The sequence below is a fragment of the Anser anser genome, assembly GCF_964211835.1.
Source record: "Anser anser genome assembly, chromosome: 8".
Lineage (NCBI taxonomy): Eukaryota > Metazoa > Chordata > Aves > Anseriformes > Anatidae > Anser > Anser anser.
In genome coordinates, this window is record NC_139728.1 from 8,373,874 (window position 1) to 8,400,633 (window position 26,760).

At 59.7% G+C, this 26,760-nt stretch overlaps 2 protein-coding genes across 4 annotated transcripts in view; one reads left to right on the forward strand and one right to left on the reverse strand.

The window, feature by feature from the left end:
* ATF6 (activating transcription factor 6) overlaps positions 1-9,905 on the forward strand; it is a 78,527-nt gene extending 68,622 nt beyond the window's left edge. For both annotated transcript variants that reach the window (XM_083846837.1, XM_083846838.1), the window contains exon 16: positions 7,416-9,905. In XM_083846837.1, the coding sequence (XP_083702963.1) occupies positions 7,416-7,624 (209 nt within the window). In that variant the 3' untranslated portion in view covers positions 7,625-9,905. The remainder of the gene's footprint in view (positions 1-7,415) is intronic.
* Positions 9,906-10,339: 434 nt separating this feature from the next.
* Positions 10,340-21,089, reverse strand: OLFML2B (olfactomedin like 2B). Of its 2 annotated transcripts, none has more exons than XM_083846836.1 (8): positions 20,832-21,087; positions 19,853-20,116; positions 16,872-16,979; positions 14,868-15,038; positions 13,587-13,815; positions 12,409-12,945; positions 11,979-12,155; positions 10,340-11,728 (listed from the first exon to the last, which is right to left on the reverse strand). In XM_083846836.1, exons 1-8 carry the CDS (start codon positions 20,970-20,972, stop codon positions 11,127-11,129), a joined length of 2,229 nt encoding a protein of 742 aa, XP_083702962.1. In that variant the 5' UTR covers positions 20,973-21,087; the 3' UTR covers positions 10,340-11,126. The 2 variants fall into 2 exon arrangements, with proteins under 2 accessions (XP_083702962.1, XP_083702961.1); XM_083846835.1 differs by having other exon boundaries at positions 10,998-11,728; positions 13,521-13,815; positions 20,832-21,089.
* Between the last annotated feature and the right edge of the window lie 5,671 nt (positions 21,090-26,760).

Genomic DNA, 26,760 nt, shown 5'->3' on the forward strand with positions numbered 1-26,760 from the left:
CCTACAAATTGAAATGGCGAAGTACATACTACAGTACAACTTCAGAGGTTAAGGGCTACATAAGAATGGGAAAACATTAAAAGAAAAACAATAGGGTAAAATGCTGGCGAGTGGTCTGGAGAATGATTAAAGATAGTGCAAAAGGACCTTTAAAAGGACCCTAGAAAGTCCATCAGGCTTAAATAATACATTAAAGTAGATTCTTAGAAGTAAGAAGAGCTCTCTTAAACAATAGACACTGCAACCAAACAAGGGAATTAGGAAAAGAACACAATTTCTGGCAGACTTAGTATCAAGCCATAAGAATTCAAGCCAAAAATGATACTGAGGAACAACTTGCTTAAGGCATAAAAAAAGAATAAAAACATCTTTTCAGAGGAAGCCTGCCAGGGAATCTGTAGTGCCTGTAGAGGACCAAGGTGTAAAAGAGCACTTAAAGTTGAAGGAAACCTCAAAGCATTCTTGTGTTGGTGTTAACAGCTAAGGATATATAAACATGAGAATGGCGAGTGACAAATGGCATCAGGAACTGTAAAAAATCAAGGCTCACATTAGCACGAGTTGGCTGAATCTGTGAGAGCTGAGCATGCATGGATACCTTGCGTAGGCTGGGAAGGGAGAGCAGAGCTCCTGCAGAGGCAAGCCGTGCCTTGCTGCTCCGCTGGGGGCCTCGGGGGCAGCGATTTCGAGGATAAGGCGGCCTCCTCAGCGCAATAACAGGTTTGGTTTTTCAGAAAGCTTGTGAAATGGTAGTTCTTCAGACACTCTTAAAAGAAAGTGAGGTTTTGTGAGGGAAGAGGAAGGCTGGCTTGTAGGTTAGTATCTCCCTAAAAGCTGTAGGTGAAAGGTAGGAGTAGATGGCCAGGCTTCGTGTGCAGGGGGGTGCCGACAGCCGGGGCTCACTGCAGCGCATCTCCTCACAGAGGGTGGAAGGTCTCAGAAGAGAGTGGAACTCGTTTCAGCAGGTGAAATTTGGTGTGAAAAAAATGGAAAAAAAAGAAAAAAAAAAGTGGGAAGAATATTCCTGACCAAACCTACAGTGCTAGGTTCTGCCCGAGCTGTTACTGCACGCAGGAGTCACTGGGGACCATTCCCTGAAGCTCCAGCTTAGCCAAGGAAGAAGAGCGGTGTGATTTATCACTGTTGGATTTGAAAGAGATGGCTGAGGGAAGGGCTGTAACAGAACCTGAGGAACCATGAACGCTGTGGGTCAGGTGGCTAGGAAGCAGCAATTTTCTCTTTATTCTACCCCCAGAAGTTTGTACTTGCCTTGACTTGGAGATGTGCCCGTGCCTCTCTGACCCATCCTGCTGCGCTCAGAGGGAGCAGCCCCCTGCTTGCTGCCCTCCGACAAGCCTCCCAGCCCTTGTTCTTGAACAAAGCCTCTGGAGGAATTCCTTTTTAGGCTACTCTCCTGTGTACAGCTATTTGTCTTGTGAGTGGGTATGTCTGGTTTTGCAGACTGTGCAGGGAGCTTGTTTACACTTTGTGCCTCCCGAGCAGCCGTAGGATGGTTCTGCCTAGCGGAGTTGCTCTCTCTCCAGCCTCTTTCCTTTCTTTTGCTCCCAAAAGAGCTTTCTGTGCAGCAAAACTGCTCTGTGCCTTGCCTTTGTTTTCTTCTTTTTTTTCTTTCTTTTTTCACCCCCTTCTTTGCAGTTAACATTGCCTAAGCTGGCTGGGTTTCAGATATGGCCATCCTGCCAACAAGAAGGATGCCCACAGCCAGTGCTGTCACCAGCGTCTCACTATTGCCAAGAAATACTCTACCTGAGGGAGCTTTAAATGCTGTGCCTGCGAGGATCAACACCACTGATTCTGATCTTCTCTTCTTGGGAGGCCCTCGGCTCTCTCACCAAACCAACCACAGCAAGCCCAGTAGACCCAAACCGAGCCCTCTCCTCTGGCCATGCCCAGCATCCTCTTGCAGAGGCGGCAGTGGTGGTGCAGCATGAAAGATGTGAAGGGGAGGTAGGAGACCAGCTGGGAGGGGGGCTGTGGGAAGACCGGCAAAGCAGAAACACCCAGGATCTCACCTAACCCACGTCAGTGTCTGGGGGCAGCTGGGTCCACAGAGATAAGACTATTGCAACTGGTTTGCTTGGAAATAGTTGGAGGCAGAAAGTTGATTTTAAAAAAAAAAAAAGTTACTTGGGTCACAATATAACTTTCTCCTTTGCCTCAAGTAATCCCATGTAACAAGCAAATCTGTAAATATTTTAGAAACCCTGCTGCGTTGTTGCAATGAGTGTATTTTTAGTCTTAGTAGCTTTTACAGCAACACTGCTTCATTTATATACTTATTTGGTAGTGTATACCAACCCTTCAGATGGAAACATTGTCCAGATGTGGCGGACAGTCGGAGCTGCTCAATGGAGATGAGATGGAAGGTCACAGCAGTGACGGGGCAGAGAAAGCCCCCTGAATTTTGCTTGTTTGGGGACAGCTGCAGCGCTTCAGCAGCCCAGCCCCAGAGCTGCTCGCAGCTGGTGCCCTTCTCTTCTATGAGGCTTGTGCTTTCTGAGCTCTGTGCTGCCCTAAACATAGTCTCTGTTTTGGGCTGGGACAGGTTGCAGTATAAATTGTTTTGGTAGTTTGGTGCTAAATCATTCTTTAAACCAAACTTCATCGTTGTCAGCTTTGCACAGCTAGCACAAAGCAACCACCAACACCTCTGATGGCTCTGTGAAAGCTGTCTAGGTTCCTGCTGGTGTGATAGATGGAACTGCTGAAGGGGCTGGAGGTGTAAATTAACACTGACATGGACTCTGTGGGGAATCTGATGTGGCAAAGCGAACTCTCTTGTTAGAAGGAAATGTGGAAAATATAAACGGTGGGAGTATGTGTTCAGCAAAGGTGCTTTTAAAGGAGTTGGTGGTTGTGTGATATCTTATGGAGAGAGATTTCCATGGCATTTGACATCAAATAAACTAGTTCTGTGGATCCTGGAGCTGACTGAAAAGTTCTACTAAAGGGAGAAGGAGGACTTTGTTTTCTTGCTCTTTCTCATATATGCCTTTTGAAAATCTCGTGCTCCAAAGGTTAAGAGAAACTTCCACCTTCTTCAGAAATCGGTAACAGTAGCTATCACCCTCGGCTTTGTTTGCTGAACATTTTTAGTTTGGACTGCTGACTTCATCTTTCATCAGTTGGAACTTGCAACGTGTTTGTTTGTAAGAGGAACCGCTGTGAACCCTGGAGAGCAGCGCTGGGGAATCGGCGTTGTGTTCCCCAGACCGAGCTCACACACTGGGAATCTGGTACAGCCCAGGACAGCACGCCTCTCTGGGAAGGTGCAGTCAGGGAACTGCAGTGCTTGGCACAATTACCTTGCTAGTATTTTGAAACAGCCTGCATGAAGCACGGCCTTAGAGCTGTTAACAATTAATAACCAGCACAGCCTTTTGGCCTGCAAAGGAGAGCGTCTTAAGCCCATCTGGGAGTTTTGTTCTGACGCTGTGTAGTGTGAAAAGCTGTATGTTCTGAACTTTAAAGAGGAGCAATAAATCTATTTATAAACCCAGACACCTCTACAGGACATCCGTTCCCTTTTCACTTATGTAATCCCACAAAACGTCACTCGTAGGTAACGCAAGAGCCGTTAGAAGTGGCTCAGTGTGTGCGCTGCTCCGGGCTGGCAAGCAGCCCCTGGGGGCACACATGGGCAGTGCTGGCCTTCCAGCCTTCAGACGGGTCGGTCCTACCACCACGGACCCCTCCACCAGCACCCAGCTCCCTGCAGAAGGTTTGGTGGGTGCCACTGCGACTGCTGAGACCAGCGTCAGGGCCTCTCTAGAAAAGCCACCTCACGCACAGCTGGGGTCGCTGGGGCGCTGCTGCTGCTGCCCTGAGCCAGGAGGGAAGCCCGAGGCTGCAGAAAGCTGCAGTAAGGGCTTTGCCTGGATTTTGTTGAGGATCTTCTTTATTCAAGGTCTTTTAGACCAATCTCCTTGCGTCTTCTTACGTCTGTGGAAAATCAGGCTCTCCTAGGAGAAAGACACCAGCTCATACCCAGCTCAGGGCCTTCCTCCCAATGTGCCTGCCTCGTCTCCCACTAGGATCTCATTTCCTGGCACCACCGACGTTATCGCTCCTTGTCCCCGGGGACAAAGCCTGGTTTGTAGCAGCCCCAGCCCTCTCCCACCCAGCCGCCTGTGAGGAGAGCAGGCCGCTCTCGGCTCGGCTCCCTGCGGCAACTCTTGCGGTCACGGCAGGGCTCGACAGAGCTCTGTTGTATTCACGTGTCCGCAGAACAGCTGCTGCTGCAGTCACCATCCTCAGAGAGTGCCTGTTTTTAGAAGCTGTGATGCAGGAATCACCAGGCAAAACCGTTCGCCTTTTCTGTGCGTGAGAAGCACGGAAAGGCAGGGCCGGTGGGGCCGCGGCTGCGAGTGCCTGCGCTGAGCGGGGTCAGGCGTGCCTGGTCCTGTGTGCGGGGCGGTCAGCCAGCCTCTTCCTAAAAACTGCCGCTCGTGGAAATTGTCTGCTCTCCTGAGGTACGCTTGTCCAGGGTTTCTATTTCATTATTGTTAGAAACCTGGTCAAGGGTAAGGCTGTTTTTCTTGAAATCGAGCTGATTATTTCTAGGCCTGTTGTACTGCTGGCTTGTGCACAGCGATCCTCTGCAGCCCTCCAACTTCTTCTGCAGTGCTTCTGCCCGGCCCCATTTGTACTTGTGTTTTGAATTCTCCCGAGCATTGTACTTCACTCTTGCCTTTGCTGAAACGCATCCTGAAGATTTTGGACGGCTCCTCTTTTATTGAAACTGTAGTCTAATCCAGTACTCCAAGGTGGTTGAAATCTCTCCAGCGTAGCATCTTCCAGAAACCTTATAAGTACGCTCTCTATTCCTCATCCAGATCATGAAACAATTTAATGGAATCGAGCTCAGGATAGAGCCATGTGGAATCATTTTTGAAATGCCTGCCCTCTTGTCAGTGAGCTAGTCTTTCCAAACGCCGGATCGCCCTGCCTGCCTTCGGCTCACATTTGCTGGTTGTTTTGCCGAGCATCGGCCCCTCTGCCGGCCGGGCCCAGGTGGCCCGGCACGACGGTGCAGTGACAGCCTTTGTCAGCGCCGAAAGGTGAAGGAGATCTGGCCTTCCCGTGCTGATTCACACACATGGGGTTGGACCTGGGTGCGTTGTGAGCGTCCAAGATGGGTGTGGAAGTCCCCCTGGGCCTGCTGGGAGCTTCGTTCCTCCCAGCTGTCACCTCAGCGATGGCGGCCTCAGAAGGCAGCGCACCTCTCACACAGGGTAGTGGCCCAAAACACAGCGTTTCCGAGCCGTGTCTCAGTTAATCGTGGTCCACTTTGTCACGGGGGGAGCTTTTGTCAGAGCTAGGGCAGCAGGAGGCTGGAGGAGAGCGGCCGAGCTCGTTCCCATGCTCTCCGCTGCCACCCACACAGAGCACAGTTCCCTCGCTCACGTCGCTGCTCTCTTGGGGTATTATTATTCTGTCTTGTGCAATGCCAGGGAACCTCATGGTAACCCACTGTGCTGGCCGCTGCAGGCAAATGCAGGGTAGTCTTACTGCCTCGGGGAGCTTATGGAGGGGTTTTCCTGGCCTTGGCCGCCGTCCCAGCCCACCTCACCCACTTGTGGCTTTGGAGCAGATTTTCTCTCAGAGCCGGGGTCCTTTTAAGCCATTGCCTCCACAGCAGGAGAGCTGAGGAGCTGTGATCCTGTTAGCTGTCTCCAGCCCAAAGGCCGGGCTCTCCTGGGCCCCTCAGCCTTTCCTCTTGCTCCTCACTGCCCCTGCCCTGCGCAGCACCATCCCAGCCCCTCTGCACTCCGGTCCTGAGCTGTCTGCTGGCAACCAAAGGACAAGAGACAGGGTGACAGAGTGGCCTCAAACAGAGCCCCACACGGGGACGGGGCTCCTAATGCTGTGGAAAAGCTTCCAAAGCGTGGCCACAGCCGTCGGTGACAAGCACATCTGAGCCCGCGGCGCGGCGACATGCACAGCTGCTCCTGGCCTCAGTCGCTCGGTGGCACACTGAGCTGTCTGCGTTTCATTCCTGCAGGTGGGAGCTTTGATTTCCCGTGCAGGCTCCCAGCCCCCTTAGCAAGGGTCTGCTCCTGCTTTTCATTACTATACCAGACATATTTGATCTAATGGCTTCTACAGGTGGCGCAGGGTGCAAGAGGGTCCGGCCGCGGTTGTCAGCTGTCATCCAGAATCAGAGTTAATCCAGGAAAACAGTAAAAATTAGCAATGTATATTGCATTCCTCCAGTCCATACGCTTTCCATTAGGTGATCTTCCATCCTCCTTAGCACAGAAAGAAAACCCTGCCGATGGCAGTCAGCATTTCTCACTCGGGAAAGCAAGGATTGGTCGTGCCTGGAAATCTGATCTCGGCTCTCGCATTCCTGGACTCACTGTCTGTGCAGGGATAGTCTCCCACCTTCCAGTCCGGGCAGCAGATGCTGGCCATGTGCACGGCCCGTTTTGCTGCTGGGCCTCTGCCTGCAAGCCCAGCAGCTTCTGCAGCAGCAGACGTGCCCAGCCTGAGGCCATGCACGGCAGGGCTGAAAATCTCTGCAAGCTGAGCTCCCTTCCCCTCCTGGAAACATCTCTGGGCTTTTCCCAGGGAGACGGGCTCCTGGGCAGCCTCGGTTCCTCGCTGCCATCGCTCTGCCACATTCATTGAGTGAGTGGTTGCAGCTTGTGGCTTCTGTGTCTTGCCACCAGCTCTTCAGATGAGCTCTCAGGACGGTGGACACCATCACTGTCTCCTTCTTAGGTCTTTCTTTCAAACATTTTCCCAAAGGCAAGTCTCTTTGGTTGCGCCCATCATGGTCTGCTTGGTCATGGATTCCCGGTCAGGAACACCGCAGTGTCATGCAAGTACAGCAGCCAGCTCAGCCCGTTAGTGAGGCACAGTTAATTCTTTTGAGAGTTCACGTTTTTAACTTCTAAAAATAATAAACTGGTGAAGAAATTCCTCTAGATCCTCAGTCAAGAGGGTTACAGGATTCTTAAGCCAATAAAAGAAAGTGAAAACATTCAGCTTTCTTAAATCAGCCCTATCTTTAACCAGCTGTATGCTCTAGTAGCTCAAGAACAACACTGCAGTAATAAATGTTAGACACTGCAAACGCCATCCGTAATTATGTGCAGATGAAGAAGTGGAAAAGAAAAGACTTATATTAGTTTCTACACGTGAGTGCACATGCTAAGCGTGGGCTGAGCCCTTTGGAGTGTCACCAGCAGGCTGGGGCTGTGCTGTGCACAGTGGATCTCCACATGTGACCCTACAAAAGGGTTCCCATCCCCTCCCCCCCTTGCTCCAGCTCTGCCTCTGCCTTCAGCTGAAGCCAGTCCAACCCAGAAAAGTGTCCAGAAAGCTCTGCTTTTTGATGCCCTTGGGTCACTAGGTTGCACAGCTGACTCTGACTTCTCTTTTTGCAGAGAACGTGATCAATGGGCAGGACTATGAAGTGATGATGCAGATCGACTGCGAAGTGATGGACACCAGGATTCTCCACATTAAAAGTTCATCTGTCCCTCCGTACCTCCGGGAGCAGCGCAGGAATCACACCGACACCTTCTACAGCTCGTCCCCCTCTGTCTCAGAGACTCCCCATGCCCTGAGGGCAATTGTCAAGTCCCTGCAGTAGCTCCTGCAGCGTAGCAGCACGGCCCGTGCACCCTGCCTGAGCCCCGATGCTGGCAGGTCCCTGGGGCTCCGGGCACAGCGAGGGCGGCTTATAGCCCACTCCTGTGCCTGACCCTACCAAACAGCCGCATCCTGTCCTGCCCAGGGACTGCAGAGCTCTGCCAGCTGGGGACAGGCCTGGGGGACCCGTGCGGCGTGATGCCCGGTGCCAGAGGCATGGGTGACGCACGCTGCCGCAGTCCTGGTGTCCGGCATCAGCAGCTGGTGCCCCGCACTGGCAAAGGGGGCACTGGCCATCCTTGCTACTTATGCACTGTCCAAAATTTTTATTTTTTTTTTTCTTGAACCTCCCCATTCAGCCATCTCCTGAAGTCTGGTGCTGAGCGCTGGTGGCCTGTCCAGAGACACTGCTGCGAGGGCCTGTGCCTGAGGCTCAGGACAGCAGGAGGAAACGGTGTCCAGATCCAGACTGCACCCCCTAGTCCTGGCCCTGCACCCCTGGAGCAGGACCATCCGTCCCTGCCAGAGTGGCTGGTCATCCCCAGGCCTCGTCACCTGCCCCAAACCCTTCCCCAAGCAGCCTCCCTCACCGGGGGAGCTGGGGGCTGCTGCCTGGGGCTGCAGGGGTACCGCTGGTGCCACACAGCGAGGTGCGACAGCCCTCTGGGCACCGGCAGCCAAGGCACTACAAGCAGAACAACCTGCGCTGCCACCAGGCGTGCCCCGAGGGCTCCGTGCTGCCCGGCCACCTGTGGAGCTGCTAAAACAGGGTCCTGCTCCCGGGGTCACCCTGCAGAGGGAGTCCCACGTTTGTGCCCACCGAGCGGGGTGCCCGGGTGTTACGGGGCCCTGCCCACCGAGGCAGCGACGTGCACAGCCTCACCTGGGTGCACGCAGCTGCATGGCAAAAGGCTGGGGCTTGGCCGGAGGGTGGTGGTTTAGTGCAGCATGACCATCACTGAAGATTGTACTTCTTTATCCCCCCCCCCCTTTTTTTTTTTTAATTTTGGGTGATATTTAATGTTTCTCACTGCTACCAGCCTGCTGAGCGGCTCTGCCTGCGTTCGCAGGCTCGCGGGGCAGGCAGCATTGCCCTGGCAGCGCCAGCCCTGCTGGGGCAGGAGGGCACTTTGAGGGCGGTGGGACACAGCCACAGCACCTTCCTCCCGAAACACGCACACAGACACACACACACACACACACACACACACAGGAGCACCTCCCGCCCAAAACACACACCCGTTCTCCGCCCTGGCACCCCCCATCATGCAGCAGGGCAGCCTGCCCCGAGCCCTGAGCCACCCGAAGGGGCTCTTGCTGAGGTCCCCGCGTGCCACCACAAAAGCCCTCTGCCCTCTTTGCCAGCCGGGGCTGGGCCAAGGGGATGCAGCGCGGTGCTCGGCTGGGGTCGGGCGCCAGCAGAGCATCGGCCTTGCATAATGACTTCAGCATGTTGTTACTTTTTTTTTCCCCCTGCAGTTAGCACAGAAGATGATCGGCTTCGGTTTGCCAGACCATTGGCTTTCCCTCCTTGTCTGAACCACTTACTGATGTGTTTTTTTTAATTATTATTATTATTATTATTCTTTGTGTGTGTGTGTGTGTGGCTGTTAGGAAATAAAGGTTGATCCCGCAGAAAGACAAACAGCTCAGGGGAGGCGAGGAGGAGGGCGAGCAGCAATACACCCCTGTGAAATATGTGCCTTGCAACACTGTGGAAAAGCTTTGCCCTTTGCCACGTAGTCAGCGCCGCACGGCCCCCGTCCCCTCGGCGCTGGAGCTGCTGGGAAGCAGCCGGGCTCGGCGAGGGGCTTGGCTGCGCTCCTTGCACCAGTTCTGTTTTCCTGGCCCGGGCCCCACCTGACCGCGGGCCAGCTCGCGCAGTCATCGAGCAGAAACTCCCCGGCTGTGCCCCAGCCAGAGGCACGCAGCCCCCGCCGCGCCCGCGGTGCTCTGGGGGGGCCCTTCGCCGCGGGGAGCCACGGCAGGGACCCGGCGGCGGTGGCCGCGCTCCCACAGCCGTGCCGTGGGTTGGTTGGGGCGGGGAGGGGTGCACCCATGGGTGCAGCCACAACAGTGCTGTGGAAAGGGCCACGGAGGTGGCAGGGCAGCATCCCGAGCCTGGGGGCTGGCACAGAGGGGTCGGGGACATGGGACCGCTGCGGTCCCACATCCTCAGCCCAGCGGGCACCGGTGGCCGAGAGCACCTCTCTTCCCGTGTAGTCCTCTTGTCTGTGTCCCTAGCACTGATGGCAATAAAATCGGTCTCTTATTTATTACTATTAGTTTGCTTGTTAGTGCTGTTTTACGTATGCAAAATACTGGCAGGTGAGCGCTATCTCTTGTGGTGCTGCTGGGCACAGCACTGGCACTGCCCAGGGCACCCAGACCCCCCCCCCCCCCTTCTCCCCCTGGGGAAGAGGTGGCTGCAGGGGTGGGGGGGGGACAGCGCAGGATGGATGCACGTCAGGGTACCACGTTTGGCGGGTTGGTTTTTTTTTTCTTCCCCTCTAGGACTGAAGCAGGCAGCCCCGAGCTGGGCCGGCCCCACACTTGTCGCTGTTTCCCCATCCCTTGGGAGGACAGGGGCTGCTCCAGCAAAGCCAGGAGAAGTCGTCGCAGGCAGAACACAGCCTGAGCACCATCCCCGTGCATGCATTTCTTTTGTGCGGTCCCGGAGGGTGACCCGGACCCAAAGAAAGCCCCAGACAGTTGCAAAGGTACTTGATCTTTTATTATTAACAGCAGGTAAATACAAGATGGTGCCAGGCTGGGGAGGCGAGGGCCGTGCCCTCCAGCAGAGCATCACCCGGCAAATCCCAAAAGGGGACGATTTGGGGTTACAGAGCGCGCAAACAGAAGTCATCTACAGGTATTTACAGCGCCCCCCTCCCGCTGCTGGCTCCCAGACTGGCACCCGCAGCCCCCCGGGGCAGGCTGCAGAGGGCTCCAGGGGGAGAGGGGACAGTCCTCAGCGTAAGCGCCAGCACCGGGGCTGCGCTCGCAGCCGCATCGTACGGGAGGGTCTCCAAAGCACCTGCTGGCCGTCAGGTGGTGCCGAGCGGGGACACGCTGCCCCTCCACCAGGACACCAGCGTCCCGCCGCGACCTGTAGCCTGCAGCAGAAAGGCCAGCTTTGCACCAGGTTCTGGGTTTGGTGCTGACGGTTTTCAGCTAAAAAAAAGCTCATCGGGGGGCTACGTCTGGGCCACCTCCTCCTCCTCCGTGCGCGGAGGCCGGCGTCCCCTGCCGAAGGAGCAGCCCTGCTGCCACCGGCCCCTCCGCGCTGCCCCGGGGATCAGGAGCAGGTTACACCAGACAAAGGGGGTGGTCCTGGCCTGGGGATCGATCTACAATCCGCCATAAAAAACAGCTTGAAACGACAAAAAATCATTTACTCTTTGATTTGTACAAAATAATAATAATAATAATAAAAATAATAATAATAATAACAAAAGGTGCTGGTGGCCCCTCGCTCGCAGTGCCCCGCCGTGGCTGGGGGCTCAGTAGGCAAAGATGACGTGGTAGGTGACCTGGTGGCCATTGTCCCAAGCGTAGAGCAGGCGGTCCTTGGGGTTATAGTCTATCTGCGTGGTGTAGGCGTACTCGTTCTCGAAGAGCAGCCGGGGGATGATCTGCGTGTTGGTGTGCGTGTCGAAGGCGTAGGAGATGTTGGCGTTCCTCTTGTTGTAGCTGTCGACGGCGTACAGGACGCCGCAGATGACGAAGCAGTTCCCGTAGAAGTTCTTCCGCAGCCCCGTCCGCCACGTGGTCTCCTTCTGGGTGCTGAGGTCGGCGGCGTTCAGCTTGCTCAGCACGATCACCTCCTGGTTGAAGCCCTCGTAGCTGATGGCCGGGTAAATGACCCACAGGCCGTTCTCGTCCACTGCAAAGTCCACGTCCGAGTGGCCCCGCCACCGCCATGGCGTGGACTCCTCGTAGGCCACGTCGTGCAGCATGGCCCAGGCGGCCACGTACCGCTGCTTCAGGTCGTATTTGATGATGTTGCGGGTGAAGGCCCGGTTGTAGTAGAAGGACCCGTTGTAGACGACGTGCCCCGTCCCGATCCAGCTGTAGGGGAGCTTGTAGGAGTTGCTCCAGCGCCCTGAGAGGCACAGACACCATGCTGGTGAAGTCCTCCCTTTCCTGCACCCCCTTCACCTCCACGTCCCGTGGTGACAAGCAAGGTCACAGCCACCACGGGCAGCTGGACCTGCCCCATGCTGTGAACCCCACACCAGGTACCACCACCCAAGAGGGTCCTTCCCAACCCTAACATGGAATGGGGACAGTATTTGTGCCAGCCCAGCAGGGCCTGGCGCAGCCCCGGGGACACGGGCACAGCGCAACCCCACCTTGCTTGAAGTTGTCGAGGTTCCTGAACTCCACCAGCGTGTTCCCATAATAGTAGTTGGTGACGTAGATCCGCTCCTCCCTGGCCAGGGGGTCCTTCATCCAGGCCCCCTCGTTGCGCCCGTAGGTGTTCTGGGTGGTGGGCCCCGAGATGGTGGACAGTGTGTCCTTGCAGCGCCCTGCGCGGGCAGAGAGGGGCTCGCCAGGCTGGAGGCAGGGCAGCTGCACGCTCCCCGGGGGCAGCGGGCATCACCCCTCTCCACCCCCTCAAACCAGGGAGGGGGCTTCAGTAGGTTCCAGAGTTAACAAGTGAAACTTGGTGCCCCAGTACAGCTCCGCCCAGCGTCTCCCACCAGGGACCAAACCCAGGTGTGTCCCCGAGGGCACAGCAGGAGGGGCGCAGGGCCCGTGGCCACACGCAGGAACACTCACCGATGATGTTCCTGATGTCCTCCTCCTCCAGCGCCTGCTTCGGGGTGGCGGGGATCGTGGGGCTGACCGGCGTTTCGGGGGTGCTCGCCTGCTCCAGGGGTCCCAGGCTGCTCCCCGTGCCAGGCTCAGGGCTCGTCCCCGTGTCCCACGGGGTCTGGGCGGTGGTGGCCACGGCGGGGCTAGGGACGTGGCTGGTGGCTGCGGGCAGGCTCTCGGTGGCCGTGGGTGCCACCGTGCTGGCCAATGCTGTCGGCAGCTGTGGGGTCCCCTCCTCGGGCAGCCCCGATGGGGCGCTCGTGGTCCCCGGGGTGGGGGGCGGCCGGCTCACGGTGGTGGGGTCCGGCGTCAGCCCCACGGAGGCAGCAGGGGACAGGGGCACAGTGGCCGGCGCAGCGGTGGTGGGGTCGCTGCTGGGGGTGGGCGGCCACCCCACCGGGGATGGCTTCCGCACGCCCTCGCCCGCCCGCCCGCTGGGCCGCAGGAGCTGGTCTTCGATCAGCAAATCCACCGTGTTGTCCCCGCTGAACAGCTCGTCCTCTGCCGCACAGACACGGGCGTCAGCGGAGCCCCGCTCCTCCTCCCACCTCCCCACGCTCCTTGTACTAAATCCACCCATTTTTCCCCTAATCCCCTGAAGCCCCGGTTCCCGGAGCAGCAGCACCCACAGGCAGCTCCAGAGCCCCCTGCCGCTGTGCCCAAACCCAAACTTTTTGGCTGCTTTGGAGCTTCCTGAGCCAATAAGAGTTGGGCAGGGCAATGACTTGCGAACACATTTGCCCACTGGTTTTGCCACTCTCGATCAACATGCCCAGCTTTAGCCCCACAACACCCCTGAGAGGAGTAGGACTTGGTAGCAGCTTTCATCTCCACCCCACGTTTTCATCTCCTGCCCCTTTATTTCCATCCTGCAGTTTCAGTTTTCCTGCTCTGGCTTCCTCTCAGAAACCACGTCTCCTGGATTAGCAGCTCATCCGTCCCCACGGCTCGCTCCTTTTGCTCATTCCACTGCCCTGCCAGCAGCCTGACCCAGCACCTCCGCGCCCCGTCCCCCAGCCCCCTGCTCCTGTCCCGCCTCCCGCAGCCACCGTGTCCCCCACAGCGTCCCCACGCACTTTGTGCCCACGCGTTCCCGGGGGACGAGGCTGCTTCTGCTGGGGGGAGCCATGAACCCGACTCACGCTGCTCCTCGATGTCGTTCTCCGACTCGCTGGACTGCGCCTTGTAGTAGGTGACCCCGCGCACGATGGTGGGCTTGGAAGGAGGCCGGCTCCGCAGGCGCAGCTTCCTCTGCAGGAGCTGCTTGGGCTTCTCCTCCTCCGGAGCAAGGTGCAGCTCTGGGAGGGACTCGACGGAGTTGATCTGCTGAGAGATGGTCTCGTCTTTCAGGAACCTCTCCTCGTACTTGCCCTGCAGGAGATGGGAAGCTTGTTACGGGATGGGCCTCAACGGGAGGATTTTGGGGGAAGTGCAGGGGTTTGGCACCGGTCGTGCCATCCTTCCTCGGGGCTTGCCGTGCCCTGCGTTCGATCACGAGTGATGGTGGGCAGCCGAGGCCCAGGGCCGCAGCAGCCACGGCTCACGGCTGCGGGATTTCACCTCATTAAAGCAAAATGGAAAGACAGACTGAGCGTTGAAGCGATGCCCATTTGGCTGAGGAGACGGGCCCAGGATTCCTTCGAAGCCCTGCTGCAATTAACGGCACGGAAGGGGGAGTGCTGGGAAATGAGGTCACTTGGGGTGATAACGGCCCCGCGCTCTGCTCCGCTGCCCGGGCAGGGCTGGGACCCCCAGCAGGCACCCCCCTGCCAGCCGTGTCCCCCCGTCACGGGCAGAGCAGCCTGGGGTCCCGGGCACCACGAGGGCAGGGGGGCAGAGGCTGCAGCGCCAGGAGCCGCAGCAGGGCACAGAGCAGCACAAAGCCTCCCCGGCTCATACTGCCAGGGCAGTGAGGGGGTCGGGACACCCCTGGTGGACCTTTCCCCCCCAGACACCCTTCTTGCCCATCGCAGCTGCAGCACAGAAACCCCTGCCCCAACAGGAGCATCCCCATGTGGGGCAGACCCATGGGATGCCCACGCCTCTGCCCGGAGCCTGCAGGCGCAGGAGCTGGCAGGGAGCTGCTCGTGATGGAAAGCAACGTGCTGCCCGTCCCCGGAGCCCCCGAGGCCCGCTAATCAAAGGCTTCCCAGCGGTTCCCAGCCAGCCCCGCGATGACATCAGTCTTTCCGAGCACTCCGACCTGGAAAAGCGGGAGGGGGAGGCGCGGGGAGCAGCCCAGTCCCGCTGCCTCCCACGTCCCGGCCGCAGCTGGGCCGTGCCGGGAGAAGCAGGCTGGGGCCGGGCTTTGCTGAGCGGGGAGGGAAATAACCCGGTGCCAGGCTGCCTCGAGTGCCCAGCGTTACGGTGTGGTGCTGGGGGCAGGGGGAAGGCAGAGCAGGGCTGGTGCCAGGCGGCCGTACCTCGGTGTGCACGTAGGCAGCCTCCGCGTCCCTCTGCAGCGAGCCCTCGATGTCGGGGAGGCTGTTGGAGATGAGGCTGGAGCAGTTCTCCTGGCGCTGGGGCTCCTGCAGAGGCTCCTCCACGGCGGCTCCCACCCCACGTCCATCCTGCGTGAAGTTCCTGGACATGCCCTGGGAAGGAGAGAGGGGCTTCACCCCAGCCCAGACCCCTGGAGGCGGGGAGCTCTGGGCTCCTGGCCCTGCTTCTCCCTGGGGCTGGGCACCGAGGGGCTGCTGCCGTCTCAGCTCATAACTTCTTGGTCCTCTACATCTTCAACTGCTCGAGTAGACGGCACATCAATCAAAGCACTTTTGCACATAGCCTGGAGGCAGTTCCCCCAATCCTTCATCTCGAATCTGTCCTGCCATTAATCTCTCCTAAAATCCGCCGTGACCTCCATCTGCGACCTCAGAGCTGCCAGCTGAAGCAACAGCTGCGAGCTGACGACGAAGCAGAGGAGATGCTAGCTCTGCAGACCACAGATCTGGGGGTCAATCCCACAGCATTTGTGTACGACACCTTGTCATACTGGAAAAAACTCGCAGTCCCTTCCCCTCCAAAAATACCCACCCGAGTCCAGTTAGCCTGCCACCCCACAGCGCATTTAATTTTGATTTGCGTTTAATTTTGAGGCCTAGTCCTGTAACACAGGGACTTCTCAGCAAGCCTTTTGTTGCAGTAAGAAAAGGAAGAGGGGAGATTTAAGATGCTGTCCTAGGAGAGAAAGAAGCAGCTTTGACACCCTCCTCCTTCGGGGAGCATGGCTCTTTCCAACTGTCCTGTGCCCTTGTCACTTATTTAGTGTAATATCTGGTCGACGGGGACAAAATCCTTCTCCCTGTGAGCAGAGGGCCACCACCGACACGGTGCCCTGTGATGCTCCCTGGGGCCGCTCAGCTGCTTCTCCGGGGAGCAGCTGCCAAAACCCTTCTCGCCTGGGGGCCCGACACTTGGGAGCGACGCCGGGACCTCCCCCAGCACCCAGCTGTCCCCTGCACCCGGTCCCGCGGGCAGGAATTTGGGTGCGAGGCCGGTGACAGGAGGCTGCTCCCAGCTGCTGCCTGCAGCTGACCCGTTGGGAGGTGCCAGCCCCGGGCAGGAGGCAAGCAGAGCCCCGCTGCCTTCTGCAGGCCCCGGCTGCTCGCAGCAATGTCGGGAGCCGCAGGGCAGTGCCCGGAGCTGGGCTGTGCCCGCAGCATCCTCAGCAGGCACCGGTGGAAGAGCGAGAGCAGGGAGAGCACAGGGACGCTTTCCGTGGCACTTCCCAAGCCTCCAAGCCGACATTTTCACCTAGCTGGCCTCAGGCTTGCACAAATCCACGGGGCGGGACGCCCCCCACGCCGAGCCCCGCTCAGCAGCAGCACAGCCCCGTGTCACCGCTCCCCTTCCTTCCTCACCCAGGACTCAACAGCAGCCCCAACAACACCTGGGGAACAAGCCAAACCGCAGGAGGAGGGTGGGATTGCAAGCACTCACAGCGGTGTTTTATTATTTTCAGACCTCAAAACCCTTTTCCTCCTTTTGGGTCAACACCCTGTTTGGAAAGCCGGCTGCTCGCGGCCAAGCGTGCTCCTCTCGGCTGTCTCTTGCCTGACCCCGAGGCGGAGCACCCCGTGCCTTCCCAACACACTTTGCAAGTGGAATTTTGGCTTTATAAATCACCGCTTCTTGGCTGCTGGCCGCAGCCGAACGGGACTGTGCTGCTCCGACAAGAATGCGGGACTGCTGCCCCAGACACGGCCCCGGGGAGCGCGCCGCGCTGCTTGGTCTGCAACCTGGGCCTACGGAGCTGAGCATGGCACAACGAACTGCCACCCTGCGTCATGCTAGCCAGAGGAATGCTGAACCATATCTATCTTTCAGCAGCGCCGAGGAACGGGAAGGAGGCTCTGAGCCCGCCCGAGGCACCGGGTACAGGGTTTCAACCGCGGCCGCAGCCCGAGGGCGAGCAGGGCCTGCCTTACCTCCTCCAGCCTCTCCACCCGGCCCACCAGCTTCGTGGTGATCGAGTGCAGCTTCAGCAGGTCCAAGCCGTAGAAGGCACTTTCCAGCATCTCCATGATGGAGGACAGCTGCAAGGCAAACAGAGCACACCGTCAGGCACAGGCGCTTGCTGTGAAGCACCCAGAAGGGTTTCCGCAGCCAAAACTCAAGGGTAGCGCGCGTATCCGAGCACAAGAGGTTTAGTAAAGAGCAGTTTTGTCCCTATACAGACAGCACTCTGCATCTGGGGACAATGGGCTACTCCTGATGGTCCTTACTTCCACCTGGAGGGGACAAACACCTCAGCCCACCCAGCCCGCCAGGGCAGGCAGGGACATGGCGCGCAGCACCGAGTGGGTTGGGTGCGAGGGGAGCGCGGCGCTCACGTCCCCAGGGCTTAGCTCCCCGAGTGACACGGCTGGCAGCCGAGGAGCCAACAAGCGAACCACAGCTCACATAAAATGAGTTTGAGATCAGACTCTGAGCTCCTGCCATCCCGTGCTTGTTTTTCCTGGAACCAGGAGAAGCTTGTTAAAAAATAAAAATACTCACAACGGCAACAGCGAGCAGGGGCTGGAGTTCAGCGCCAGCCTAGTAACAGCCGGCTTCCCCGGCGAACCACCTTGTTCGAGGGATGCTGCCTCCTGCCTCCTCCTTACAGCCCCCGTATGGAGGTGCCCTGCCCTGGTCCCACCCGGGTGGGGATGGCCATGCAGCCCCGCATTGCCCCGTGCCAGCCCCGCTGCTAGGAGCAGAGGGCAGAGGAGCCCTGTGGTCGGGCACGGGCATGGGCTGGCTGGGAAGGGCTCCCGGACCGCACACTGTCTTCCTCCTGCTCCCCCTGGCCCACGTGTACAGCACCACGCTGCACACCCTGTGGCCCTGACAGCCAAAAAGCGTTGTCAGTGCATGGGGATCCCTGCGAGGAGGTGGGGTTTCCTCCCAACAGCCTCAAGCTGATCACCAGAGCCCCATAAACATGGGACAAACACAGGCAACACTGCTGGCAGCACTCGGCTTCTTCCTCGGCCTCTGCAGTCTCCCAGTGGAGCTGACAGCAAGGGAAAGGTTTTTTTTGTGCCAGCAGCAAGAGACAAGGACTGTTTCATGGCTACGCATCCACTTTCCACTGAGACCTGGACCGGCACTACCGACACAACACATGCACAGTCCCTGGAGAAACGCACTTTCCCTCCAGGCTGGATCACTTCCAGCGGCACAAAGGTTGCAGACTTCCGTAAGTGTCTTCCAGCCCCTCCCGAGCACGCGCACGGTGCTGCAGGTCAGGCACCAAGCCCCCAGGAACACCAGCCACATCCGCCAGCAGAAGACCAGCAGCAAGCTGCCATCCCACAAAAAGGGATCTTGGATTCAGCTGCCCCGGGCTGACCCTCCCCGATGCATCGTGCCGATGTGCACACACCGACCAACTCCATCTCCCTCGCTTTGCCCACCGTGGGTTTGGTTTTACGGCTCTGAGAGCCCACACATATATTTGATGCACGCACTGGGGTGCTCCCAGCACTGCCCGCCTCTCGTTTTGGGGAGCCTCCCGTGCCGGTGCCCGGTGAGCCCATTCTCACAGCTCCCATGGCCGGGCTCTCGCAGCAAAGACACTCCCCACGTGCGCAGTGCTCGGGCAGGCTCTGTGAGGCGGCTTGGCCGCGGGTCCTTGCGAAACGCCCGGGGAGCCGGGGCCAGTTCCTAGAGGGCCGGCAGCGCTCGCACCGCGGCTGGCTGCGAGCGGTCCCTGGGGAGCGGCAGCTGGAGCCAGCCGTGGCCGCGCTCCCCGGGGGATTACGGCCGTCGGGGACAGGGCACGGCGCTGCCGGCCGAGTGGGCTTCTCCGGTGGACGAGGGACCACCAAAAAGCTCCAGACCGTGATCGCGCCTTCCCCGCAGCGACGGGTGGTCTGCTGTGCCTGTTTGTCTTCCCTCGCCGCAGGGAGCTCGGACGGGGAGCTGCTGACTGCCTGCAGCCTGACGGGACGAAACACGTCCCCAGCTCCGAGTTAATCAGAACAAACCCACACGTCCCCAGCTCCAAATTAATGGGAACAAGCCCATTGTGCAGAGCTGCTAGACCAGCTGTGGTGGGGCATCCAGTAAGGGTCAGGAGGACTTGGGGCAAATACCGCCGCGTGCGGAAAAGGGAGAAAAAACTGAATAACACAGAAGTGCCAGTGTTTAAAAAGGACAAAACCCACCCCGCCGCCGTCCCCGCCAGCACTGTGGCACACTTTCATGCTGACACATCAGCGGCTTTCAGCCTGCAGAAACCAAACCAGCTTTGTGAGCATCCCACGGGGCACCCTTCTGCTGCAGGACAGCGCAGCACCGAGGGCAGGGGGGGACGAGCGGGGCCGTGGGGGAATCATCCACAGCAGCTGCCTGAGCCAGTCCCGGCCTCGTTCTTACTGAGAACGTGTGGATACGGGAGTAACAAAGTTTTGTTTTCCAAAGCATAGGAAGAAGAAGGCTTCAAAAGGTTTTTTTAAAGGGAGAAATAGCGGGAAAAAAAAAAAGAAAAAGAAAAAAGGGATTTTTAAAAGCTACTATGAATATTACGAGTTGGCCACGTTTTGGGGCCGTACTCCTGAGCTGGTTTTGATTTGGAGCAGGCAACCTGTGCTGAAAGCTCCCTGAGCCCTAGCTCTGTCCCGGGAGCCTTGCTGCGGCAGTGGCAGGGGACAGCACTGCTGTCCACCCGTCCCTCTGTCCGTCCGTCCATCCATCCACAAGGGCTTTGACACCCACCAGCTGGTGGTGGCAGTTTCCCCGAGGCTTTTTGTACACTCCCAAGCCTGGATGGATGACTTTATTGGAAAATGCAATTTGTGCCTCTGGGCCCACACACAGCAGACTGTCCCCTGGTGCCTAGAGAACGTCGCCAGTGCCACCCGCTCTCACAGCGCACCCTCAGGAGGCACAAGGACCCCAAAAACTCAAGCCGTGCTCCTACCTTCAGGTCACTGCTCTCCGCCTCCCGCAGCTTCTTCAGCCTGAAGTCCCCCTCGCAGGGGTTGAGGGCGGACGGGGGGGCCACGCACGCGCACTTGCAGCTGGGTCCCGACGTGATGGTTTCCACCGTGTAGAAGTCCTCGGCTCTGAAGGCGCCCTCGTTAATCCGCTGGCAGGCGCCGCGGCCCAGGGGCCTGACCAGGCACTTGCAGCGGCAGTCGGAGCCCTCGGACACCGCCTTCACCTTGTCGTAGTCACCTAGCAGCTGAGCGCCGGCACCGTCAGGACCCTCGGGGAGCCTCACAGTGCCCCGAGCCTTGAGGAACCATCCCAAAACCGGTGCCCAAGTCCCCTACAAAGCGCTGGGCATTCTGCCCCCCTGCCTACATGGGGAAAGCTGCCTTTCTCCACCGGGGTGTTCTTCTTGTCCGTGTAAGACGGACCCAGGCACTAGGAGCTTTAGGGGCGAAGCCCATCCCGCTGTCCCTTAGTGCTTTGTGTCCTTTTGGGAACAGCCGCCCCGTAAGCCACCTGCTGCCCCGGGCGAGACTTCTTTGCACGGGCAAGCAGGGCTGGGGCGGCTGGAATAACCCTACAAGCAGCGAAACCTGGCGGTGGGACGGCCCCGCCGAGCAGCCCCGCACAACGCCGGGCATTTCCTTCACGGGGATCCGCAGGCAGCGCTCCGGGGGAGCCCGAACGTAACCGGGACGGGGTTTTGCCAGCAGCCACCCCCAAAAGCTATTCCGGAGGGCAGACAACAGCACGCAGTGCAGTTCTGGGGGGGGGGGCACAGCCCGGCCACGGGACGCCCCTCTCCGGGCACCCAGAGCCCCCCCACGCGCCCACCCAACACCCCCCCAGGGACCCCCCAGCTCCCCCCAGTGCCCCCGGGGGCAGCATCCCGGGGCGGTACCGGCACCCCCCCACCCCCCCCCGGCACCCCCCGGGCGGTGCCCGCCGCGGGCACCCCCCCGGACCTGCGAGAGGATGTTCTCCTGGTTGTCCGCCTCGTCCTGCAGCGGCGGCTCGGCGGAGGGGCCGGGGGGGCCGCCGGGGGGGGGCCCTGCCCGGCAGCCGGCTCCCAGCGCCGCCAGGCACAGCAGCAGCGGCAGCGCCATGGGAGGGTTGGGGGGGGGGGTGAGGATGAGGATGGGGATGAGGATGGGGATGAAGATGATGAGGATGGGGATGGGGATGGGGACGCCGCTGCGCGCTCAGGTGCGGCGCGGAGGGCGCGGGCGGGGCCGGGCAGGGCCCCCGCCTCCCTGCCGGCCTCCCGGCCTCGCCCCCGGCCTCCCTCCCCGCCTGCCTCCGCGGCGGGCGGAGCCGGGGCCGGGCCTGGGGTCGGGGTTTGGGGCCGCCCCGGGCGGTGCTTCCCACCTGCGGCGCGCCGGGGGCAGCCCGAGCCCCCCCGGCCGGGGAAATTGGGGAGGGGAGAGCGGGGAGGGGGGGGGCGAGGCCCGGCGCGGAGCCCGGGGGGGTCACGCGTGGGGGGAACCGGGCGCAAAGGGTGGTGCTGAGGGTGCTGAGACCCCGCCGTGCGGCCACGCGTGGGGTTTCTCGGGGGGGCTGTGAGCTGGGCCCGCCGGCACCGTGTGTCACACCAACGTGTGTCACACCAACGTGGGTCACAGCGCCACGTCCCGTGAGAGGGGACAGAAAGGTGCCAGGCGCTGGCTCGCTTTCTGTCCCCAGCGCCAGCATGGTTCCCATCCTCCGTGTGCTTTGGGACACAGGGAAGCTGTGCAGGTGGCACATCCCATCCCACCCCATCCCATCCCACCCCACCCCATCCCACCCCGTCCCATCCCACCCCATCCCGTCCCATCCCATCCCATCCCATCCCATCCCATCCCATCCCATCCCATCCCATCCCATCCCATCCCATCCCATCCCATCCCATCCCATCCCATCCCATCCCATCCCACAGAATCGTCACAGAATCACAGAATAGTCTAGGTTGGAAGAGACCTCCAAGATCATCTAGTCCACCCCATCCCATCCCACCCCACCCCACCCCACCCCATCCCATCCCACCCCACCCCATCCCATCCCCTGAAGAGCAGGGCTGGAGCTGCCAGGCAAGAAGAAAACGACTTATGCGAGCGATGAAGTGCCTGAGGCACGGGGGACAGCCCCAGATGCTGGCTCTAAGGCTGGGACCACAGCCCTGGGGGTGCGAGGCGCCTTCTCCCCCCCCCGGGGAGCCGGCCGGGGCCGGATGCCGTGCCGCAGGCTGGCAGTGCTGGTTTCTTCCCAGGGAACAACAGCCCTCGGGCGCCAGCTCCCTCACGTCCACCTCCGTCGCTCCGTGCCGATGGCAGCTGAGGTCCCCCGAGGGGCAGCCTGTCGGCACAGAGCCCGAGACCCGCACTTTTGGAGCCCCAGCTCGTGTCCCACGGGGCCTGCGGGCTGCCCAGACCGCACTTGGAGCTTTGAGCAAAACCGCCAGGACAGGCGGGTCTGCTCCTTGCTGTGACGCTGGATCCAAGGCAGGAGGGGTGCCACCCGGGGGGCTGCCCTGGCCCCCCACAAACCCTCCCTGCAACCCCTTCGGCCCTTTCCTCACGGTCACTTTCAAAGGCTGGAAAAAGAAGTGAAAGAAATCAGCCACGGGGTTTCGGAATGAAAAGTCAGGGTCTCCCACATCCTTTGTTGCCGTCTTTTCTTTACAAGGGGAAGGAACTGGTGCTGGTGGTGTTTAGTCTGGGCTGAAGACAAGTTTAAGCCTGTCCTTTGGGGGCGAGAGGAGACAGCGGCAGGCACTTCTGCTCTCTGCGGTCCTCTCTAAACTCTGAATATCCCTGCTCCAAGGGAAAAAAAAAAGAACACACCACCACGAGGAAACCCGCAGACAGAGCTCTCCGAAGCAGCCCTGAGCGAGCACAGCGGGGCCGCAGCACCACCGCGCGGAGCTGAGCGCGGAGAGGAGCCACTGCTGGCACAAAGCCCCGAGGAAGGCAGGATGTGCGCTGCCACACGCTGACAGCTGGGGTTTCTGGCTCGGGACTCCCTGGAGATCATCTGCTTTCTTACAGCAGGGGCACGGCGCTGGCTCAATCAGCTCGGGGTCCACCAGGACCCCAGGTCCATTTGTGCCAGGCTGCTTCCCAGCACAGCCTGGTGCTTTGTTCCGCCCCGGGGACAGGAACTGGTGCTTGCCCTCGCTGAGCTGCCTGCGGTGCCACCAGCCGCCTCTCCAGCCCGTCAAGGGCCCCTGGTGCCAGGCACTGCCCCCAGCTCCGTGCCGTGGGCAGCCTCGTGAGGGTGCCCCCACCCAGACGGGTAACGGAGCTGGCAAGGGCACTCACCTGCGCGGTCCCCAGCCACCTTAGGGCCAGAAGCTGAGGGGTACTGGTGGTACCACGTCCCTGGTGGGACACGCCACCTCCCTTGTCTGGCCCGGAGGTGAGCTGTGGTTGACACCTGCACGTGCCCGGTGCGTGCCGTGGCCCTTCCAGCACCTCGCTGCACCTCACCTCCTGCGGCCTCTGGCCCAGTGAGCACCAGTGCCAGCACCACATCCTGCTGGAAGAGAGCAGAGCTGCTGGAGGCAGGCCCCATTATTAGCATCCTCATGCTTGGTCTTGCACAGCACTGTACGTTACCCCAGCTGTGCCTTCCAGGGACCACATACGGAAACGTGCCCACGGAGCACGCTGCCACCGCCAGCGCCAACGGGGGCTCGTGAGGGCGGCGCTTCTGCAACTGCCAAGGGCCGGCTGAGGTGAGCCTTTGGGGCGAGAGGTGGCCCAAGAGCTGCACGCACCCGGGGACAGCACATGGCTAGACGAGGGAGCTGACGCCCGTCCCTCCGCATCCGCTCCACGCCCAGGATTAGGAGCGCTCCCTCCCAGCCCCGTCGGTGCAGCAGAGCTGTCCCGCGGAGCCGTGTGACGAGGCAGGAAGGCTCCTGACACAGTCAAGAGCTGCACAGCAATTTGAGAGGCTTCCTCGTTGACCTCAGCAGTGGCACTTGCGTTTGCACCTGTGAGTCAAACGGGTGAATGCATGCGTACCTCTGCTGGGAGCCTGCCCTTCCCGAGGCTGCCCAGCGCGTGTCACCTGCAGGAGGCACGCCTGCGCCAAGCTGGGATTGCAGCACCCTGGACACACAGGGCAGCTCTGCCCGAGCCAGAATAGAATGTGTATTTTAAAAGAGTGGTTTTTTTAAACCAGGCGAGCTTTGCTGTGCCGGACGGCTGTGATGAGCCCCCAGGCGTCCTGGGCAGCTCTCCCTGGTAAGGCCTTCTGAAAGCAGCTTGAAGCTGGGCTTTGGAGAAGCCACGCCAAGCCAAGTTGCACAGGAGCTGAGTGCGGAGCTCAGGCCACATCACCGCGATGTGAGAAAAGTGGGCTTCAAACACGTTCTGCCTTATAGCCGCATTATTCTGAAATCCACGCTCCCTGACTACGCCACTTCTCCGAGCAGTGCCAGGCTGGGGGTGTCAGAGACTGGACCTGTGCAGCACGGTCCATGCCCTCTACCTGCAGGGTGCAGGCAGCACAGCCTGGAGAATGGTCCAGGATAGGAACCCAGATTTGGCACCACAAGACAAAATAGCCAGAGGGTGATGGAGGGGAGCATCCAACCCCCTGACCCCATCTCATCCCCTCCTTCTTCCTCCCAGGTGCGTGCAGGCAGCTGTACACATCCCGCCTCACTGACATGCCAGCCAGTTGGTACTGTCCCCACCTCGTGCTGTAATTAAACCCGCCCGAGCCCCTGTGATCAAGGGGAGGTTCCGCCTCTCGGTGTTTCAAAACCCAAATCCCCTTGAGCACACACACCAGGGCAGCACAACATGCCCTGGCCATTGCGTGCAGCTGGGCGAGACCATCCTGGGGTTTTGAGGTCGTGTTGCTGACACCAGTGCCCTGCCACGCTTCCTCTACATGCACCTCCCATGCCGGCATACCCAGAGACACAAATAGGAGAGTTGCCTCTCCATTTCTGGGTCTTTTGGGGAGCACCAGCACACCCCCCCTGCCCTGCTCACGCCTGCACACCCCTCCTGTGGCTGCAGGCCCTGCAGCAGCAGCAGGGAAGCCGCAGGACCCTCTGCCTGCAGCCGTGCCGGGCTGCCTGGGAGCAGCAGCTCCTCTCCCCCGGGCTTTCCTGGCTCCAAGCCGCCTGCCACCATCCCCAAAAACACAGGTCCTCCAGGAGGCTGTGCTGTGCCTTCAAATGCCTTCTATTCCCGCACATCCTGCACCACGGTCTCTGCTCCTGCGGGGCTCTCCCTGGCAGTTTCACCTCCTAAGGTGGCTCGAGCTGCCCTGACCTGCCTCGGAGCAGCCCCAGCAGCAGCGTGCCCAGGTGCAGTGCCAGCCCCTCACACATCTGCCTGCGTGCCCTGCATGAGCTCTCACCAAACCCATGAAAAACAGCACCTCTAGAGGTGAACCTTAATGGAAAATGCAAAATAAAAGGCCTGTAGACAAAGGCTGTGATGTGGCAAGCTGGTTGGGAAGGACAGAAATATCCCCTCACAGCACCTCGCATGCACATCCACTGCCCCAGGAGCCCCAGATTCCCTGTTTTGGGCAGCACAGCCCTGCAGGAACACGGGAGGCTCCAGCTGACAACTTACAGGGGCCAAAGCACTTCTCATGGCTGGGTGAAGCGAGGATGCAAAACCTGTTCTGATCTCCCAGAAAAAAAAAAAAAAAAAAAAAAAAGAATTTTCTGGGTAGAATTCCAACTTGGACAGAAGTAAGTCTCCAAGGACAGCTTGGCTTCAAACCTTTTGGCTCCAGGAAAATCAACCTGGCCATCCCACATAACTCCCAGCCACTCTGGCATTCTCCTTGGGATGCCTCTGTCCTTAATGCCCTGCTCTGCTCTCTCCTGATCTCAGCTGGGGACCTGGCAGGGCGTGCAGGGAGACATGGGCAGAGTCCTGCGCACCCCAGGCAGCCCCTGCAGACGCTGCTGGTGGTCAGAACTGGCCAACATGGGCAAGCCGAGCACGGTAAGGTTTGGGGCTGCAGGTCTGTTTCCAACCGGCCGTGCTCTCATGGTGCCCAGGGTGCTGTGGTTCAGTCCCCAGCTCCCATGCGGTGAGGAACCTGACCTGCCGGTGTGCCTGCACCCTGCTGCCAGGGTCCTTGGGCTGGGGCATAGCCAAGAGGAAAAGGTGGGGAGCAAACGTGGCTTAGGAAGGGCTGATAACAACATGACAGGGCTCCCTGGCAGAGGCCCGGGTCACGAGGAGGCTGGCAGGACCTGTTGCGGCTGCTTACAGACACGGCTTGGCACACGGTGGGCAGTGAGCAGCAGCTCCAGGGCAGGTGGCTGAGCCGTGAGGCACCAGGTGTCTCCGGGACACAGCCACCTCGTGCCATCAGCATACCCCCAGCAGGACATCTGGGATGGAAGCACCACCCATCCTGTCCCTTTGCGCCATGGGACACCAACATCAGCTCCTCCAAGGTCACTGCCCACGGCTCACTGCTGGTGGGGGATCCGCTGAGGATGAGAGCACGATGGCATGGTGTCTCCCATCCATAACCCTGCACCCTCACAGGGAGCAAAGCAAGGAGATGCCATGGAGCCAGCCTAGGAAGGCTCAGGGAGGCTCCTGTGTCCAACGTGAGGAGCCAGAAGAGCTGCCGAGCTTGCCAGGGGCTCTGCTGGGGAAGGAAGTGCCGGGGGCCATGGCCACGTGGGCGGGAGGAAGGCTGGCATCAGGAGTAGGCCTGGCATCCGTCAGGAGCTGCCTGCCCAGGCACGGATCCTGGCAAGGCACGGATTTGGTCCCAGGCCTTGTGGGAGCCAAGCTGGGTGCTGCTCCTTCGCTCCTTCTGGTCCTCGGTGACTCCTTTCTGGAGAGGCAGAGAGCACCCAGTCCTCACCCGTCTCCTGCTCCCTCCTCTCTCAGCCACATCTCGGGCTGCAGCTCC

Excerpts from the sequence above, each read along its gene's own strand:
- OLFML2B (XM_083846835.1), bottom strand. The coding sequence starts at position 20,972 with ATGGCGCTGCCGCTGCTGCTGTGCCTGGCGGCGCTGGGAGCCGGCTGC. Across the intron at positions 20,117-20,831 it reads AGGAGAACATCCTCTCGCAG|CTGCTAGGTGACTACGACAA; the intron begins GTCCGGGGGGGT and ends GCCGGCGCTCAG. Across the intron at positions 15,039-16,871 it reads GGGTGGAGAGGCTGGAGGAG|GGCATGTCCAGGAACTTCAC; the intron begins GTAAGGCAGGCC and ends TCTCCTTCCCAG.